Source organism: Pholcus phalangioides, unplaced genomic scaffold (assembly GCF_987345545.1).
Source record: "Pholcus phalangioides strain wild (caught in Gottingen) unplaced genomic scaffold, Ppha-v1.0 ptg000003l_1, whole genome shotgun sequence".
NCBI lineage: Eukaryota > Metazoa > Arthropoda > Arachnida > Araneae > Pholcidae > Pholcus > Pholcus phalangioides.
In genome coordinates, this window is record NW_028301596.1 from 13,320,556 (window position 1) to 13,342,420 (window position 21,865).

Consider the following 21,865-nt stretch of genomic DNA (forward strand, 5'->3'; position numbering starts at 1 on the left):
GCCACTGAAATTTCTAGAGCGAAAGAAATGCTGTAATTATTTCCAAAATGTTTTTCGAGTTCCCCCACAAAATTTTCCCCTAAATTTCGTCGAATATTTGCTTTTATTTTCCCTGACTTTTGCTAAATATTTTACATTTTGTCTGACTTTCCGGATCGAACCCTGGTTTCGTGCTCAGAACGACTCAAAAGAGGCTCGTTGGAAAATAATATGCAGCGCAAGTCAAAAATAGCACGAATTTGATGAGCTTAATGCAGCAGTTTATACCGTAATGTACAGGGTATGAATAGCTTAAGTTCCCCTGTTCGGAGCTTTCTACAGCAGATTCATCTTAGGCTTGCAAAAATTGGCATATGCACTAGCATTTGCATGAAGAAACACCCTAACAAACTTGGCTCTTAATCCAGGAGTTTCGATCCTTTATGGAATGGATGCATTACGTTCGGAGGCTGAGAATTTTTCCATCGAAACAGCAAGAATAAGATCGAATCCATACATTTCAAAACCCATCCCATCCTCTCACGCACCTTTTCAATTCCCACAACCATCGAAAGTGCCGATGTTTTGTTCGACTTTTCCTTCATATCGAAAAGAAAAGGGTTAACAATGGGTCCCCATGTGGGTCAAACTTATATACTACAAGGCTGTGGGTACCATCTCTTCTGGCTTCACGACATCGACCTGCTTTGCATAAGTCTATTTTTTTCGTTCAGGCCTTCCATTTGGGTCGCATCGGGGTCACGATGTTTGCTTTCTCCTGCCCACTCCGAGAGATTTTCGGGGTGTTGTATAACACATTAACCGAGATGTTAGACAGAAACATCTGCTCCATACTTTTCAGCTCTCACACACTTTCACTATTACGAGTTTTTTTTTTACACACCCGTTAGAAACCAAAGGGTGGGAAAACACACATATATAACATCCAAGTCCGTATTAGGTGAATTTGCAACGGCCGGTAAAGGTCACGGACACTACGCCATACATAGAAAGAGGGAAGTAACAACTCGTTTCCCTCTCACTTTGGACGTAAAATGCTCTGTAGGACTGTCAATTACGTGTAAATTACGCCAAAATACTAAAAGGGGTGGGGGATTCCACCGTTGAAAACCCTTTAACGAAGCGAGAACCTCACGCGAAACTGCTTTTTTTTCCCTCAAAGACTAGTGAAATAGAGGGGATTTGGAAAATTTCCCTTGGCTATATTAAGTACAGAAATTACATAGGCCGTATTTTTGCGTGATATCAGAATCGGGTCATGCTAAGGCGTTCGTAAAGGACAAAGTTGCAGTCAAACTCGGTGATAACGAAACCGAAGATTCCACAAAATTTTGTCGTCACAACCGAGGTTGTCGTTTTAGAGACCTTTTTGATGGAAAGTGTAATTATGGATGCAATGAAATGCTGTGCAAAAAGCTGTGATGTCATTATAACTGGAATGACCATGTTTGATCGAGAGAAAACGGGAAATTATGGTCATAAATACGAGATATCACAAATTCTCGTTAACCATGTTGCCAAATGTCGACGAAATTATGAATTATTGTTCATAAATAATCATTGTTGAAGCTTGGAGAGAAAAAAAAATGATACTGCAAGTCTGATAAAATGTATTTCACGGGGAAAAAAATTAAAGTTGCCAAATATGTGAGATGAATATTTGTAGCCATATTCATTATAACACAATTTATAAATTATGCAAATTGCCTTCATTCCTAATTCTAGTGAAGATTGGGAACCAAAGTAAGATTCGTTTAAAAAAAAGGGGGGGGGGACATTTTTTCTAAAAAAATAAGTCTGGAAGGGCGAAATACGGGAATGTTTCGTATAGTGGTCATGTCAATTAAGCTAGTCAGCACGTCAAAAATGTCATAAATATATCTTTCAACATCAGGTACAAATAAAACAAGACGAAAATTTCCTGGATGTGGTCAGCTCTAATCTTGGGAAAGCATCACTGAAACGAAAACACAAGTGACAAGACATTTGTCGTTATATCCGAGGTAATTGCTTCCATCGACGTTATATTCAACAACATTATTCTGTATGGGAATAAGTCCGGACCACCAATTATTGACGTTATAGCCGAGGTATCGTTACAGCCGAGGTCGTGATAACCGAGTTTGAATGCATTTCAAGGAGCTCTACATCATGCTACAAAGTGAAATTAGGAAATATTTGTCCCTGAATCTGAAAGATAATTTTTTCCAACTGACCGGGCACTTTAGTGGAAATAGCAAACATAAAAAAACCAAAACAGAATCCACATACGAATGTATGACCGGAAACCCCAAACTGATCAGCTGTAGGACACACGAAGATGCGGAAATGACAAACCAATAATGGGTGGAAAAACTCGTTATTTTACACGAGGACAGTATATGTACACGGTAAGTTTCACAAGTGCTCAAAGTTCTTAGGGGCCGTTCAAGTACTACGTCCACAAATTTTAGCCATTTTTGCCCCCCCCCCCCGTCAGCAAAACTCGGACTCCAATTTCTCTCCCTTGTCAGCAAAATTTCGTCAGCTCTGCCCCCCCCCCCCACCTCCTAACGCATATCGGTGGGATCAGAGACGTACGCGGGGATGCCCCCCTCCCCCGTCCCAGACGATTCAAAATTTATTTTTTAATACAAAAATATTTAAAAAAAATTAAAATTTCTAAAGAAAATGCCTTTATATGTTATAATCAATTACTGTTAATTTCAATGCTATTTGAAGGCTAAGAACTCAAAATTTGTTCTTGAGAAATTCATTGTGACCCACGCTCTAAGCTAGATATGCTCAACACATGGCCAGCAGACCAAATATGGCCTACCACTTCAAACCTAATTCAGAGCATTTCATCACAATTCTAGAGCATTTAAGCGGCCCGTGGCACATTTTCAGATCAATCAGTTATGTCCGTGACAAATTTTCAAAACACTAAAGTACGCCTGTGCACATTCACAGATCACTTAAGTGATCTGCGATATAATTACGGATCATTGAAGTGATGCATGGCACAGCTCCAGAGTACTTAAGTGACCCGGACACATTTCCAGATCACTTGCATCTACGAAACATTTAGAGATCACTGAAGTGGCTTTGTAGGGGACTTATCAATAGGGAGATTGTTAGTTCAGGTGCTCACAAAGTAGGGAAAGGTTTTTCTAGTTTTTTGGCACACCGAGTAAGATGCCATTAAGAATATTTCATATTTTTATAAACGGTGGTTGATGACATCATCCAACCCCCCCCCGTTATTAAAAGACAGAAAATCGGAAATCCCCCCCCCCCCCCAATCGATGCCGACTTAAAACTTGAAACAAGAAAAACTATTTCAGCAACGCGATCTACAAAAATTATGTGGATTCGAACAAATGTGATGTAATTTATTTTATTTATTTATTTATTCATTCAATATTGCTTGGCCGAGGCCTATACAAGAGGATGCGGAAGTTATGTATGACGAAAATGACGATTGATGATACAGGAAAATTCGGAAATCGTAGTACAATCTACAATATTTGGTAGTTGTTCCAGTCGATAATAGTTCTTGGGGAGAAGCTAAATTTGTGACAATCCGAAAAAGCGAAGATGGGCTGTAATTTTTTGGAATGGTTGAGTCTAACAGAGAAATATGTGAGGGTTTAATTAGAATGTTGGAATGTCGATATTAAAAAAAAAACCCATGGAGTATTTTGAAAAGAAAAGTTAAATGAGAGATAAGTCTATGACCGAGATTACACTATAAATGTTTTGTAAACGTGCTTTTATAAAACGTGAAAAATACAATCAATAAACGGATCGGTTGCATTTTCTTGAATGTAATCGATCCGCTTATCAGTCGTATTTTTCAAGTTATATAAAAGCATTTTTACAAAACTTTTACAGTGTAATCTCGGCCATAGACTTGAGTTCCGATATGGAGACAGACGAAGACCAACAGTTAAAAATGAAGCGAGTGGACTTATTTTGGAATAGATTCTAATTTGTCTATGTTGGTTTGGGTATACGGGGTCCTAGGCTTCACAGGCATAGAAGAGAGCAGGGAAGATATATGTCTGGTAGCACAGGTGACGGACATGAGGATGGAGTTTTTCAGGTTACGACGAAAGAAAAATAGTTTCTGGAGACATTTATTAAAATCAAACGTGAAGATTCCAGCGGAGATCGGAAAAGATTATAATGCCCAGGTATTTTATAATGGGAAAGATCAAAGAATTGTTAATCGAGTAAGAGAAATCGTGGGGAACGATGTTGTTTTACAAACCCCAAGTTAGAGTAAAAGTGAAAATACCGAATTATTGAAGATATGAGTCAAATAAATGAAATAAGTATTTTAACATTAAAACGTATGGGAATGAATTTCAACTGAAGTCGTATAATTGGGAGACGTGCAAACAGATTTCCACTGTACCGTCAATTATATCCAATTTGTAAGGAACCTCAGTGCATTGCTCGGATGGGGAGCACATAATTCTGTTACGACTCCTCTACTTTTAGGGGGCCAGATAGAACCCAATTTACACTAAAAAACGCTTATTTCCCGTCTACACAGAAATAATTTCCGAAATGCCGGGAAATGGGAAAAACAAGATTTTTGGATAAATTTTTTTGGGGGGGTTCCCTTTCGAGCTATTAGATCGAATTCAGCAGCTGTTGAAAATCAAGGAGCTCAAAAGAAAGCGCCCATCTTCAAAAATTCCATGAGAAAAAAGATTAATAAAAAACTTGAAAAAAAAAACACGAACAAGTAATATGTTTAACCAAACCATATCAGATGCAAATCCGTCACTAACCCCATTTCACACTCAAATCCGAAACATCCACAAACTCATGCACAACAATGGCCGGAATGTGTGCATAAAAATAATGAGTTTCAATCGACCTTTTGTGAAGAACCGCCACATGAAAAGAATCTCGATACTTTAAATTTCACTTTTAGTACTCGTAAAGAATTGCATTTATGAGAGTAGCTTATACGTGGCACTGACCTAAGGGAAATAAATGCCTTTATCACCATTATTATTATTATTATTACCTCACCCGAAAAGAATATAGCAAGGAGGGAGAACATTTTTTCGAATGCTGCCGCCATTCTCTACTGCGGTTTTGGTCTTTGTCAACGGTCCATACCTTCTCCTTCATGGGCCGATTGCATACTTTTACGAGTTTTACTGAGAAGGGAAAAATACCGATGCATACAGTAATACGCTTACGGGCTTGTCCGGAAGCAATAGGTATAAAACTTGAAAACTCCCCGGCGAATGAGTTGAGAGAGAGATCAGTACCGGTATCGAATTTTACGACGGTTTTACTCGTGAACAAGGAGAAAAACATTTAAGAAAAGAATTCTTTCTGTCAGCTTCCATTCCATCGATAATACTGTTCAGACCGATTTGAAGGGGGAAAACCCCGTACGCAATATTTGTGTTATAAAATCAACGCGAATTTCCACACTGCCTGGTCGCAAATAAGTCGCACGCTGTAACACTTTCTTGTATCACTTTCAACTGAATTTAAACACGTATTCGTCGTGGCATTGATTTCATGAGGTCATGCAGTACATTACCCCAACGCTAATTTTTATCAATGTGTTTGTCAGTTTGCATATAAAACGTCTTGTTGACAAATTTGTATCAAAGTTTAGTCAAGATCCTGGGTAGCTCCGGAAAAAGAAAAACACGAATAACTCTTAAGACTCCATTTTTAACAAGTTCCATAGGCCATTTCAGATGGGACTTGGAGGGTGACTATCCCCTCAAGCTCTTTCAAACAATTTTTCACAGTTTGAGACCAATATATTTCGGCATCATCACTCTACCATCGTCTTTAGAGGAAAAAAATATCCACTGATGTGAAGATATGGTCATTTGTATGCACATATCATGATGTACTAAAATACTCGGCAGCGTTTATTTCATTGCCAACCTTAGTCCAGAACGAGGGCTCTTGGCCGTTTTCAGCCGCGACCCAAAACCCACAAAAGTTCATCTTCGTGACCCATGGGACTTTGTTTTTCAAAATTAGTGAAGCCAGTGACACAATAAGTGCATTTGTAACAGGACTGTAAATGGATTTGTACGACGCATTTAGGAAGCCCTGTTCAACAAGTTTGGGTCGTGACCCATGGCTAAAAAATCTCTATCTCGGAATCCCCTGCGACCCATAAATGTTAAGAACCTCTGGTCCAGAACAGCACCAGATCCCGACATTTCTGCTTGAAGCCTACAAAGTATGTGCAGCAGACTGCTTTCATTTTCGGCCAACAGTGTGTTTGAAAATGTTAAAATAATATTTTTCAAACAGTAAAATGTTAAAACACTATTTTTCGCGTAACCCTGAGGTTGTGAACCACTTGTGTAATCCGTTTAATGTGTGAGCGCGGCACTCCTACCACAATAAAGGTCTAAAATTACACAGCAACTAGTGATACGGCTGTGATACCCCGATTAGTGCGTTACGAAACTTAAAAGCGCCACCGAAGATCGTAGATGTCAAGCAGCGGTTGTCGCGAAGTATAAAAAATAATCATCTCATTCCTAAGAGGCACCACAGACTTGAAAAGGTTGGAAATTTTCATACAGGTCTTTTTATGAAATTTCTACTGACGAACGAAATACATAGTACGACATAAATGATCTATCAGTGCGAATATGTTCGAAGAAAATCCTCAAAAATAGATCCAGACGGAGCAAATGCTGTTCAACCACGGCAATTTTCCGCCATTCATACAATTCAGTTCAAGGCGAGAAGGATATGCGTATGTGTTAATTAAGTACAGCAACACGTACATTCCACAAGATTTCTATAATTCCGCAATTTTCCAAGGAAAACCAAAGCCCACACAGTACTTCCGGGTCACTCGTATTCCAAGAAACTGCTACTAATATATATATATATTAGTTTTAATAGGAAGACGCATTCCGAGGTTTTTAAGCACCGAATTCGCCATTCGCCAGTCTATAGTGTCACGCCGGCGCCACCGAAGTCTTGCACCAAAGTGCTAACTCGGAATCCGACTGGTACCGAGAAACTGCCATTGTCTCAATATTCCAAGGAAGCCTATTCATCAAGCAATATTACTATATATCACCGGGGAGGGGGGGGGGAGAACTTCTTCAGAACGCACTTAATGCAGGTGTTTGTGTGTCTTCTATGATATCTCTGATCATCAGAAACAAATGCGCCTGACTGACTCATCAAATCACGGTGTTATCCACTGAACACACACACACACAAGCAGGCAGACACCTTGTCGCTATGGCAGTGGTGTTAATGAATATTGTTTCTGAGAAGAAAAGACATACTTCTCAGTGTTTCCCGTAACTCACATTGTGTTGTTATTTAGGCAGCGGTAGTGCCTTGAAAGGAAAAACTAGCTCACGGGTCTAGATTTTCGCTTGAAATGTCATCATCAACAGCATTGACAGTGGTGGGTGGATGGTATGCAGTAAATACGTATACGCAGTGGCTTTCAATCTCAGCTGGGAAATCGTCCATTAGCCAGTTCTTAGAAATCCATCCAAACAGGATGCTCGACGATCCACTTGCCGTTATTTATTTATTTAGCGCTCGTCGTTTTTCCATGCCATGTGCGATGTGGAGCGATTGATTTCTCAACTTGTTTGTTTATCACATTACATCGAGCGCGTGCGTGTGTGTGTTTCGCTTGAGGTTTCGTGTTATTCGTGCCTCGAGGGAAATCGTGTTAATTGCTTTTCCGCATAGGCACATGACGTTTCAACTTTGTATCCTCGCGTACATTTCCTGTTGCTTTTCTGTGGTCGAAAGTTAAACATGTGATGTTCAATCCTGTTGATTTATACAGATATCGATATAGGCTAGTATATCGGCGTTTCTCAACCAATGGTGCGCGACGATGGCATGGGTGGTACGCAGGCAGACTCGATAATTTAATTCTCACTGAATGAAAAATTATTCAACTGTTGTAATTGACATCAGTAATATCCGTATGGATTCAAATAAAAACTCATACTTAGGTTCACCAACATCATCGAAGAAAATGCGGGAAATTGTGATCGTAAATACGGGATATAACTAAATTTTGCCTAGAAAAATGCAATTAGCTAATTAATTCGGAAATTGCTGGGGGAGGGGAAGAAATAAAGGGCTGCTGCAAATCGAAGTAAACAAAAATGTATTTCACGAAAAATATATTCAAATGATCAGATGACCATATTTCATTGAAAAAAATGCGGTATGGATTTTTTTATAGGGAAAAAGTGGGATCTTACACTATTAAGGATATAAATAAGGGACATTACACCAATATGCCATCAAAAGCGTTGCCGGAAGTAGGTACAATCATCAATTTTTGTTGAAATTGATGAAAAATTGTGGAAAAAAAACGTTGAACCTGACAAATATGTGAAATGAACATCTAATATTTTTTGGTATAATCACCATAATACAATTTACATATTGTTTATGAAAACGCTGTGTGTAGTCACGACTTTAGTAAATATTGCGAATTCAAATAAGCATCTTTGACAAAACGGGACAAATAAAATGTATAAAAAAAAACCGGAACAACCAAAACTTAACAGGAATGTCCCGTAATATAGGACACAAGTGCTCCATAAAATTGTTTCAGACATTTTACTGATCCTCGGGTTCAGAGAGGTTGGGAAACACTGCAGTATTACATAAAATACAACCCTCAAATAAAATAAAAATTCTCTCACTCTACAATTTCATTACGTCATCTCGAAAATTCACCAAGTTCATGATTGATATATTTTTTTTCGAGGGAGAGGTACGCAAGGCTTATTTATTTCTATGAATATGCAGCCTTCTACGCATTTCTAGAAATGCGTAAGCTTTTCCCTACGCATTTCTAGAAGCATGGAACATAAATGTTGAGGAATGCAAGCTTTTTTTTTTCGTACACATATCTAGGGGTTGAAGAAGCGTCCTGCGCATTTCTATGAGTACCAAGAATGCGAATTCATATTTTATCAACATGCACATTAAAAAAAACCAGTCCAACTCGGTTATAACGATTTTAGTAATAGCGATTCCTCGGTTAACGTTAACACCAATAATTTGTGACCTCGGCTCATTCCTATGGATAATAATGTTAATGAACCTTGCTTATAACGTCGATGAAAACGTTAACAACCCAGGACATAACACATTTTTCGTCACTTTGCTTTCTTTTCCCAAGAAATTCCAATAAAAATGTCCCATTTTTTTCAACGAAGCTTGCTTAATTCAAATACTAATCTGAGAAAGGAAGGTAATTTGCACATAATTTATAAATCATATTTCATTTCCTTAGACTTGCTGTAAAACTTTGTTTCCCCCGCAGTTAGTCCCTTACCAGTTTATAGGCAATAACTGGTAATTTCGCCGACAGTGGGCAACAGTTTTGGAAAGAAAGGGCTATGTCCTGTGTTTATGACCCTATTTTCCCGTTTTTTTTTTTCGCTAAAAATACGGTCACCCCCCCCCCCTCCTCTTATATAATTTTGAAGAGCAATTTCACTCCTCTCCAAAAATTTAAGGGGTATTTTATGAAAAGGAGGAAGGTATGGATGTTTCTTTTCACCAGTTACACAACACTATTAAAAAAACCCCAAAATTTGATGGAGTATTTTCACTCCTCAACGAAACTGGGAGGAGCAAAATTGAATTTCTATGCATGGACTGCGCAACTAGATGCATATTCCCCCCCCCCCCCGATATTCCCTGGAACACTGGCCACCGCCCTGGTGAGATAGTTTTTTGTATTTGATCGCATCTGAGTTCCTCACACATAAAATGTCTTTGGAAACGGCGAACTCGGTTTTAGCAACAAAGTTCCTAAGAATCTTCGATGTCGCTATAACCGAGTTTTCACGTAATCTCGAGCTCTGTTCAAATTCAAAGTTGACCGGTCAAAAATTCACAGACGCTGTAAAAAAACAAATCGTTTCCAGCAAATAAATAAATACAAACCCCACAAACATACACAAAAATAAAGACCGGATGTGGCCATATTTCCAAAATGAATCATTCAAAATAACATAATCCCATACAAGAGAAGAAGAAGAAAAATAATAATAATAAGAGACCCATCAAAAAGAGTCAGCCACCACCATCAACAACAACATTTTTAATGCTCGTATCTTTCGATAACACGTAATTTTAGTGAGGGGAAATGCCATACTCTTTCGTTGATGGCGTGTTAAAATATTTAGTGCTTCTTTTTTGGACAGAAATCGTTGAAAAACTATAACAGGAAATGGGCTACACACACTCACACCCAGGAGAGCAGTAATAATAATAAAAAAAATATGATGTGTATATTTCCTTCGCATGCTCTGATACGGGGAAACACCCCCCCTGTACACCCGAGGAAATACTTAATTTCTTATCCATTTCTAACACTCGACTTATTTCCGTCGGGACGATCTCTCTTATATAACCCGGGCAAATATATACACACCTGGATAAGATGATCAGTGATTCCGATCACACTCTTTCGAACAACTTCCTACTTTATCATTATTGCTTCTTTTTTTTATATTCTTATTATCATCATCAGTATCATCATGGTTGCTTCCTTCGTACGGAAAGCCCTCGTCACAGCTTAAAACAATTGCAGCTGCGACTGATGTATGTATAGTGTTATGAATACGTACACATATGAGTACAGGAAGAGGAAAAAAAAATTCCGTACATTCGCGAGGCGTGTTTCTAGGCCCTTTTTTGAGTAAACACGCGGCGAATACACACGTCCGACATGCACGGTGATGGAAGTGAAAGGGGGGGGGGGGAATCACGTGCGGTTGATGAATTTTATTTGAATTGTTCTGAATGGTACGTCCGTTCTTCTGATGAGAAAGCTTTTTCTTATTCTCCGAGGGTTGTGGCTTCCCCACCCCATGGTACGCGTACATCTGGGGTACCCGAAAAACAACCAGCAATGGCTGCAAAACCTGAGCAAAAACAACCCCTGCACAGCGACAAAGGCCAATATTGCCGAAAGATGATACAGTTTAGCCGGACTGAACTCGATTGGTATGGTATGTAAAAACCGAGAAAAGTTAGAGTACATAAAAACTGTGCAACAGAAGGTTTCGGAGCATTTCTAGGAGTGCAAGCACTTTATGCGTAAACAGATATGAGTTTCTATCACGCATTTCTGGGGAACGCAAGCAATCTAAGCATATTGGGTACACAAGCCTCGTACGCGCATTCCAAGACGTAGGCAAGCCAGTACGCATTTCAAGAAATGGGCAAGTTTCGTATGTATTTCAATATTTCTAAAGGTACGCGAGCTATTAACTTATTTCTAGCAGTAGGAAAGGCTCGTATGCATTTCTAGGGGACTGTGCACGGATGCAACATTTAGAAGCAGCAACATTTTCTCTGAAAATCAAACAAAAACTTGACTCAAATTTTTTAAAATTTCATTAAAGGGGGGAATAAAATTTATTCATGGTTTTAGATTACAGGGCATATTTTTTGTTCTCAAAGTAGCGAAATGCCAATGTGAAACTTATTGCAGTAAATTATGCACTTTTTCATGTTTGAAATATTCATGGGTATAAAATATTTATTCTAGAACTCTATTACATTAGATACGATCAGACGTGCTAACTTTTGGAATCCAGAAATACGGAGATTCGCCCGGGGTGCGGGGGGCTCTTCCCCGCGGACCCGATAAAACAACATTTTGGTTTTTTTTAATCAATTGAGAAAAAAGTGCCCTCTCCTTCCTCCCCAGGCAGGTCCTGCGTAGCCTCTGAGCAGAATATAATCATCTTGGATGCTATTAGTGATGGATAATCTTGGGCATACGAAGTCATTGATGTCATGCCATCGTGAAAACTCAGGGAAAATCTAAAAAAATTCCGATCTAAATGAAATCGAAAAAAAAAATTTCTTCCAAATCTGATTTTCTGCTAAAATCCGGAGAGCCGGAGGAAGGGAAAAATATCCGGAGTTTCCGGTCTAAACCCGGAGAGTGATATGAATATTTTAATCATAGCCGAGCACATTTATTCATGTTTTTATCCTGCATTGGGACAAAATATAGAAGCGAAGCAACAACGAATATCAATCTTCCCCCCCCAAAAAAAAAGTCATAAATGCCGCTAAATAATGAGGTATGAGCTTCCATATTTCTGGTTCCTCATTACGATACAAAACAAAAAAACCAACAAAACATTGCTGAAATCCAATCTCCACGCCATGGTGCAAGCCACGCACATGAAACACAAGCCTTCCGATAGTTTTTGGTTTTACTCTTCCTCAACATCATTTTTTTTTTCAATGTCAACTGAAGCCTACGGATACTGTGTGACTTAAATTTCAACTTGTTTTTAAATGTCAAATAAATCCGATGCTGTTTTTTCAAATACATATGGATCTCAATGCAAGATATACTACTACAACTTAACCGTACATATACACCTCGTACCCATTCCTCAGCGGAATCTCTAACGAATCGGTACACGTCGGAATGTGTGTGTGTTCTGAGTGTATGTGTGGCCCGTAACGTATTTGGGTTATAACAGTTGTACTTGTTTCGTGTTCTTGCTGGTGCACAGCGCCTCCCATATGTTGAAGTGAAGATGGCAAATACGAACCACTGGCTGCTGCGAAGATGAATTTTTGGAAAGAGAGAAAATTCAACTGCCTTTGGCGGAAAATCGGAATCGAACCAAAACCTATCGAACCCACGTCCTTTCACTTTCCGGGTGAACGCACTAGATTAGTGTTTCTCAACCGCCGGGTCACGGCCCAGTACGGGGGCCTAACACTAGTCACACCGGGCCGTGAGTGATTCGCAGTTGCATTTTCCCCATTAATTTCTCGTTAATTGTGTGTATGATCGGGCCTTTCACTTACACAAAATAGATTTACCGGGCCGCAAGCTTCAAAACGTTGAGAACCACTGCACTAGACCACCAGACTACAAAGGCAACGAATCTCTCAATCTTTTCATGGAGCTTTATAAGCCCCCAAGGGAGAAATATTCTATCTGCTTCTATAGTGTAGTTGCGGAGCACGCGTCTCCGGAATGCAAGAGGACTTGGGCTCGAGTCCCCGTAGAGGCAGAGATGAATTTTTCTTTCCAAAAAAACCAATATCTTCACATAAACAGTTACACACACAGTTTTCAGTATATCCTGTATCAACAAGTAGATAAGTCACCTCTCTCTATACGCATATGGATGTTCAAAAAATCGAAATCGAAACATCCATCCAGTTCATTTGAAATTCTGATCAAAATAAAACACACAATAATCTGATAGCATATACGTGCCTGCGGGGATGCACGCACGCACGCAAAACACGGCACAATCGCATTTGGCCAATCAACTGCAGATCACCACCTTGATGTCACCTTGAAAAAACCCTCTCTCTCTCTCTCTCTTGCACACAAGCCTATATAAAGCTACCAAAAAATTGGACACACATGCACGGCCTCTTGACTTTTTTTCCTACTTATTATATTCTTCTCTTATTATTATTATGTTTCGGCAGAAAACTGCCCTTCAGCCTCAGCTGCCTGTGCAGCTTTTTTTTTTTTTTTAACTTCTGTTATTATTATTATTCTTTCTTCTGCTCTTTTAATTCATTTCATTCAGGTTTTTCTCACTCCTTACCACCACTACCACGTTAAACCCCCTCGACGTATTACAGACTCTGAGGTTATCGCACTTCCTTAGCCCCAGGCCCGAACTGGAGCGAAAAACAAGGGCGAACGCAACTCACGGGTACCCCTTCGGTGCCCTCGGGCTGCCGCTGCTTGCTGTCCAAAAAACTTTCGTTTTTTTTCCCCCCCTATAATATACGTATTACCTCTTATATATATATTTTCCTCTCTCTCTTTTAAATCAATCGCTCTATACTCTTGTAATAAACTCACTCCCTAGTCTCTAGGCCAGAGGGTACAGGGTCAGGGCAGCATTATTATGAATAGCCACGCAACGGCAGAGGATGCGACCGACGCTTCTGCCGATAATGAATAATAAGCTAGGTTTTTGTTTTTTCTCCCTTTTAATCGTACAGCCATTATGTATAAGGATGTATTACAAAATCAGCGAGACATAATATTTAATATGCTGCACGAGTACGGACGAATATTCAGGCATAAGCATGTAAAAAAAAGAAACGGTTCAGCTGCCTGAAAACCTAATGAAACCTAGACTCGAACCTTGAATGAAACCTAGACCTGAATGTCAACAATCATTCGGAATCAACTTGGATCAATCTAGTTAGGCCTCGTACGGAGAAAATTGCCCTAGTATTTTCATGCAACTTACTCTGATAAAGAGAAAAAGGCATAAAAAAAGCAATTAGGGCAAAAAAATTTCCACATTAAGTGATTTCAATCTTCGGATAAAGGACTCAAGACCCTTGTTGGAGGACCCGTAAACAGTGATCTGGAATCTTAAGTGGTCTGTAAATATGCCGTGGGCCGCTTACTTGCTCTGGAACGGTGACACGGGTCACACCATGATCTGTAAATATCACGGGTCACTTAAGTGATGTGGAACTGCACTCCAGGTCACCAGTGATCTGTTAATATGCCATGACTCCCTTAAGTGGTTCGGACATGTGCCGCGGGTCACTTAATCGATCTGTGAATGTGCCATTTAGTTAATTTTTATAAAATTAGGTTTGATATCGCGGGCCACATCAGATGACTCCGAGGGCCCCAATTCGGCCAGTGGGTTATGGGTTGAACATATATGCTCCAGAGAATAAGTTTTCAATATCTACCAAAAATTAATACATATATGAGATAGGCGAACTATAGAAAACATTGACTCAAAAGTTAATGCTCTAATTACAACTTTATTAGAACATTTCATATAGCTTGGGTTTTTGTTTCAATCAGCTAATTTAAACATTTCGAGAAAGATTATCGCGGTTAATGGAGAAAACTAATGCATTTTGCTTATCACACCAAAACACGAATTTGAAAAACAGCCCTTCAAGGCATATTCACATGAATATTCGTCTTAAAACCTTTTCTTTTAAAATAACCGATAGTTCGAGACCATAATTGAAAACCGTCGATATGCTAATTCACAAGCAATAACTTGATGAGTGTCTAGAAAGCATGAAAAAATGGTACGCACTCCCACAGATGAACTGTAAAGAAAGACGTAGGTCTTATACAATGCTGAAAAATCAATGATATTTTTCAACGGATGCTAGCCTTCATAAAACTTCATTGGAGGATGACAGCTTTTGTTAAAGATTCAGGTTTTCAACGTTTTAGTTCTACAGAAACCAAGTAAAAATGGATATTTCTTCAATCTAGCTATTTTTATTATAACATAAAATGGAAAGGTTTGCAGCTTTTGATACCGTCTTAACCTCCGAAAGGCTCTTGCGGAACACCAGTAAGAAACTTCGGCTATAGAGCAAGGGGTGCTCAACATTTTGGGGAATGCGGGCCACTTCATTGGTTTGAAAACGTGTCACGGGCCACGTGAGTGACACCATGTTAATGTGCGGCGGGCTTTTGAAAATGAACTGGAACTGAGCAACTGGTCACTTAAGTGATCTATTAAATTCGTCTCGAGGACAACTTAAGTGGTCTGTAAATGTGATGCAAACCACTGAAGTGAACTAGAAATGCACCGCGAGTCAATGAAATGATATTGAAATATGCCATGGAACACTTTTAATTGATGTGAGAAAATGCGTCGCGAGCTACCAAGACCGCGCCGCGGGTCACATAAGTGATTTGGTAATGTGCCACTTGCAGGTCTTTACAAAATTAGGTTAGAGATCGCGGGTTACATCAGGTGACTCCGAGGGCTACATTTGTCCCGCATGGGTTGAGCATGTTTGTTATAGAGAAAGAGACAGGAAAAAGAAGGAAGATGGTTTTGGTGCAACAAATTAAGCCTATCAACACACAAGCTATAATTTTCAATCAATGATTTTTACGATGTGAAAACTGCACCAGCAAAGACACGTTCTCGCACATCATCCATACGAATACTAACTCTCAATCTAGCACCATTCATCTCCCTCCAGACTCATTAACTCATTCACAATCATCATCATCATCACGAAATTTACAAGGTTGCCGAACCGTTCAATTTGGAGCAGTGTCCAATTATGGCCTACGTACGAGTAAGAAAAAAAATACTAAAAGAGGCAAGGGTTATAAAGAAAGGTACATTTGTAGGTCGAATTCACATGACGTCCAACAAGGCGTATTGAAATTATCATCATATTTTCTTTTTCAATTTCATAGAAAAATATGGCAAATCCAGAGCACGCGCCTTTCCTTTCGTTCATTATTAGTATTATTCCACATACTCGACCTCGCCATTTCTCCGAAACGAGCAGAAACAAACAACATGGAATCCGAAGACGTTCGGCTTCTTATTCATTTTTATTTTTTACAAGTGGCATGCATGTAACTGGAAGCAGCAAAAGAGCCGTTAATGGCCTGTCATCACACGCAGAGGAAAAAAAAAAAAGAAGCGAGATGAAGAAAAACGAGGACACGCACATAATGTAAATGCCTAATACCGAAGTTTATGTGGGTGTTGGAAAACGTTTCAGAAATAAAGAAGAATCGCGATAAACAGGTAAATAAACTTTGGCTCGAACTGAAGCTACTTCATTCGTCCCACCTGTTACGCACCTGCTCGATATTTCCCGATAGATTGGCCTCTTCTAATCGAATAACGCGCGATTGTGCCTGAACCCGGTCGAGAACGTGGAGTAAAGACCTCAATAATGAAGTCAATTCATCGGAATCATCCAGCATTCGACAAGAACCGGAACGTTTTCATCACTTACGCTACTGTCGTTTCATTTTGAACAGTCTGAAAAGCCATGGGGCTTATTTGATTGGACTACATTCAACACACTCGGTTTACGAACTTAATTCGTTCGTGAAGTCCAACTTCAAACCGAAATGTCTGCAAACCGAAATAATTTTTCCCATAGGAATCAACGTAAAATGTATCGATCCGTTTCTCTGACTCCGAAGATTTCTAGTGTGAACTTTTCCAACAGCTTGCTCCTGTGCTTAACCAATTTTAATTATTAAACCAACACTGAAATGATTATCATTCAGTGATTCGAAAGAGGTGAAATGCAAATGGAGTGAAAACGGTCTGCAACAACTTAAAGACCAGACTCTGTGCTTGCAGCTCGGACTTAGACAGAGGGTCAGGGGTGCCGGAAGGGGGCGCTTTCTGGTGGTTTCAGCAGCGGGCGCTCCAGCCCGGCACCCCTGGTCTTTCCCACCAGTGTTTCGATTTCATTTCTCATCAAAAAAATCTCACTTTCCAGTGATAAAATCCAACCCTTCAGGTAACAAATGTGTATAATCGGTTTTAATTTATTCTGTGCTACTTCGTAGCATCAGCTAAAATTTAAACAATGATGACTGACCAAACATCTTATAGTGGCGGGAACTCACTGACTGGGCGCGAATACATGGGGAATCTCGTCTTTGACAATTTTTTATATCAGTACGATGACCCCCGACCAAAGTCGTCCCTGTTTAGAGCGCCGATTAACATTTGTTCATAATGACCGGTATCAAATTTGAACAGTCAAATTATCATTCACAAAATTGATGTTCTAAAGCAGAGGTCTTCAACCTTTTTCTAGTAGCGAGCACTACGCGCCCATCGTCAAAAAAAAGAGCACCCTTACGGCAACTTTGACATAACAATGCCTGAAATCAGGATGATTACAATGCCTTAATACAATTTGTACAAGGTGTTTACTTGGGACGTTGATCGAGTGCTCGCGAGCACAAAATCGGACACTAGCATCGAGCACTCTGGGAGCTTCAGGGAGCACCACGGTGCTCGCGAGTAACGGGTTGAAGATGCCTGTTCTAAAGTTACAGAATGTTTATCATTAAATATGCCAATTTCTTTATTATAAGTCCCCTCATCGATCAAATGCACCACATGCAGGGGAAAAAGCTCCAAAACATTAATCGGAAAAAGTCAACCAGCCATAGAAAATCACCATTGATGGATTTGTTTCTTGGTATAAAATTTCGAAGAGAAGAATCGCGTTTATATTTCATACTAGGTGCAACTGCCATTTCATCTTCAACGAGCGTCGGCGTTTACATGTTAAAATGAAATAAAGAAACGCCTTCTACGCCCGTTATAACGACCTCCCTCGCTCTACGGTAAATATATTGGGAAGTCGTTACACTGAAAGTTTCAAAGAAAAATCGCCATCATAACCTCCCCAGTCTCTGCATCACCTGTGAGAGACACTAGACAGCACTTTAAAACAAAATGTCCACCTAGCTAAATGAAATGCTCACGCAGACCTCAAAATTAGTTCTAGATCTTGTAAAGCGTAAACATGTGGTGATAACTCATCTATCGGCAGACACTAATTTTAGGCAGTACCACAGATGAAAATAAACGTAGAAAACGAAAAATTCAAAGTTTCCTTCATAACTGACGAGGTTAAAAGAATTCATATTCGAACAAAATAAAAAAAATATATTATTCATATTTTTATAATGTAAGCAGTTGCAGGGAAAACGCACGTGGTTAGAAAATAATAATAGAACCGTAATGATTATTTACATACACCGAATAATCCAATATCAAGGGTGAGGGTCCAACACAATTTTAGCATACGAAAAACGCGGATTTCGTGCATTTCTTTACAAGAAAAGAGGATGGGCAGAGATGAGTTCGAACGTTGTATTGGATTGAATTGTCTGTGCTGGTCATTACATTGGATGAAAAATAACATGGGGCGAGTAATATCATATAATGGAACGGTCGCAATAACGCATGGTCGTTTTAACGAGCGTCGGCTATATTGCTGTTATATATTTCTCAGTATTAATCTAACGTGGAAAATATATAATTCGTTCAAGCTAGTACGTCTTAAGGAGGTGCGACAATCATTGTCATCCACGTTATGATGTCATTTCTTCTGGGACACATCCCGCGAGCCCTATAACAACTCTTTCAGAACCACTGGCTTTAACCCTTTCAAATTTCCCATATACGCAACATTGGATGGTACAAACGGTTCTCTTTTCTACACACACACACAAAAAAAGGCTATTGTTTTTTCTGGTAAGATCATCCCACAGCTGTTTTTGCACTCCCTCCATTCAAGACTTGAAGAAAAAAAATAGCATTTACCTTCGAAGGGAAGAGAATCAAGAAAGAAAAGGTATCCCCCGCTCCTCCTCCAATAGCTTTTCTCCACACAATTCCTTATTCCCCCCCCCCCTTTTTATTTGAAGAAAAGAAGAAGGACCGGTCCACGGCCATTCATGACTGAGTCACTATAAATAATCGCGTAGTACGAGGAGAGAGTAAAAAGCTCAGCTCGCTCACAGCTCCATTCATGAATGAACGGCCGACCACGTGAGACTCTTTTTCTTGCCACTCCTCCAATCCCAGAGTTTTTAGCAACGCTACCGATTATTATTATTATTATTACTACTACATAGGAGAGGTTCGGAAGAAACGGACGACCAGTGCATATTCAAACGCCGTACACACACACAGAGAGAGAGAGAGAGAGAGTGTTGTTCAGCTTTTCTCACTACGATATAGTACACAATATATTCCGTACGTTCAGTATATACAAAGAGAGAGATTTGTACACGTTGCGTCGTCGTCGGCGGCAGCAGCAGCAGCTGTGCTGCAGTTGTGAATACATTATAATACGCGCGCGTTACCTTTTTTGTACGTGTGTGAGAGGTTGTGCACCTGAACCCGGGTTCTGAAGAGAAAAGTGGAAAAAGAATTTTTCATCAGGTTGCTGGAGAGAAAAATTCTCGAAGATTCGCGTTTGTTTTGTGGTGGAAAAAAAAAAAAGAATTTAGTACTTGTGTGGATTTTCTGTATATATATATATTTTTCTTTGATTTGCATTCCTTCGAGTGACAATCAAATGCAGCTATTGGAGAAGTTAGAAAGGTGGCTGCTCCTGGCTGGGATAATGGCGATGGTGTCACAGGGTAAATGGGCAATGGTGTCCAAGTTGCCTCTCCCGTTAAACATCAGGCATAATCACAAACTTGCGTTCAGGATCTTCTACCAGAGAGGGGTAAGTTAATTAATGAGCCTTTATATATTTTTTAATGTCTTAGAATAAAAATCTCATCTTATTAATGTTAAAAAAAAGAGGAATAAGTGAGTGTGATCTCCATTTACAGTTCGAAACCGACTTTTCTCTGAAATACATATCCTCTTCAAACCTAAGAAAAAACTGACTTTATTTATTTATTTGTGTTTCTTGTATGCCAAAATGCCCTTTGAAAAGAAAAAAGAATTAATTTAGGTTAATACTTTACTAGGACCATTTGAGTTCGATACATGTATGTGTACCTCGAGCCTTAACTTAAGAATCATTAAAAATCATTTAAAACCGTAAAAATCAGGTACCACTAGAGCTAAGAGAAAAATATTGTTACAAACGAGAAATGAATCGGAAATAATCATCGTGTGAAGCAGCCGGCACTGCTGCATAACCGTACATGTTGCACCTTATAAACATTTCTCCGGAGAGTTTCAAATTACCGTCCACCAATGGAGAAAAAAAGTCAAAATTTGTTATTTTTGAGGGTTGGATGTGATTCTCTGATTGGAAAGGGGTCACGAGAATATCCATTACAGCTCATCAACTAGATTCAACAAGAATTTCCAATACGGTATCGTATTTCAGCATATTTGGTGTATCACTTCACTTCGATGCGAGAGAAATCAATAAAATAACCTTGTCTCCTACAACGATTTTTTCTTCAAGAAATGTTTAGCATTTCGTTGTATCCATTGTATATTCTTACGTAAAGCTCGTTTGAAAATTAGCAGCATGCAAAACGTTGCAACGATTACGATGGTTCATATAATCAAGAATATCCTGATTGATATAAAAATGATAAGTATTAAATTTTTGCGGTCAACATTATGGGAAATTCTCTTATGGGATCACTGAATATTACAGTTGGAACAGAAATTGATCTATCGCACACATTCAATTCCAACGTCGATAGCACCCGGTTCCAATAAAAATTCCAATGAGAGCTTTATGGAATGCAATGGTATGCAGATAATGAGTTGACGTGCATGGGGGGGGGGGGGGGGGTTCAAAGATATTTTTTTTTCTCCAGAATCTCACCAATAAATGAACCGTAAAGTGTCAAAAAAAAGACTATCAACAGCAGTTTCAACTATAACGAAATTGTTTTTGTGTGACGACTCAATTTACAAAATCACAATGAAGCAAAACATTATAATGCGTGAATATAAGGTCATATATTGTCAGTAAAAAAAATATTAAACTCGAATATGGACGAGACGAATGCGGTTCAGTTAATGTCAAATAGGGATCTTCAACCTAATTGCTCGATTTCATCAAAACATCAAAATTCGCGAGGTCTAGACCCCGCCCCCCTCCAAATAGCATTCAAGAATTCTCATTATAATAAAATAGTGAGGTCTGTCGATAATGGAGGGTTTTAAAATCAGTGTTGTAAGTCGGATTCATCCTCATTTCGAGAAAAAACTTCGAATTTTTGTAATAGAGAATGTCCATGTTTTAATTTTTTTTTTTTTTTTTGAATTCACAATCTGGTGATCAACTATTGGAGCTGGAACTTGGTTCATTTTTTTTTTAAACAGTTTAGTACTTCCAGATTGCATTTCTGGACTTCAGTCAGAATTGTTGAAAATGTGACCCATACCACTCTGACTTTATTAACCCCCTTAATTATAGGCTTGACTGACTTTTGTGGCAACTCATTCACAAAGTCACACAATGTGGCAACTCATTCACAAAGTCACACAATGTGGCAACTCATTCACAAATAGTTCTATGTGAATGAGTCACATGGCTGCTCTTCTGCTACTAGACACGGTGTTCAAGACTCGAA

The 21,865-nt window shown here is 39.2% G+C and overlaps 2 protein-coding genes across 2 annotated transcripts in view; one reads left to right on the top strand and one right to left on the bottom strand.

The window, feature by feature from the left end:
- LOC149088123 (elongation factor-like GTPase 1) overlaps nucleotides 1-21,865 on the bottom strand; it is a 187,995-nt gene that overhangs the window by 27,227 nt on the left and 138,903 nt on the right. The window lies entirely within an intron of this gene.
- The window catches only part of aos (protein argos), a 38,269-nt gene continuing 35,868 nt past the window's right edge, over nucleotides 19,465-21,865 (top strand). Inside the window, exon 1 of the mRNA XM_089244708.1 lies at nucleotides 19,465-20,040. Coding sequence (XP_089100834.1) covers nucleotides 19,885-20,040 — 156 coding nt within the window. The 5' untranslated portion in view covers nucleotides 19,465-19,884. The remainder of the gene's footprint in view (nucleotides 20,041-21,865) is intronic.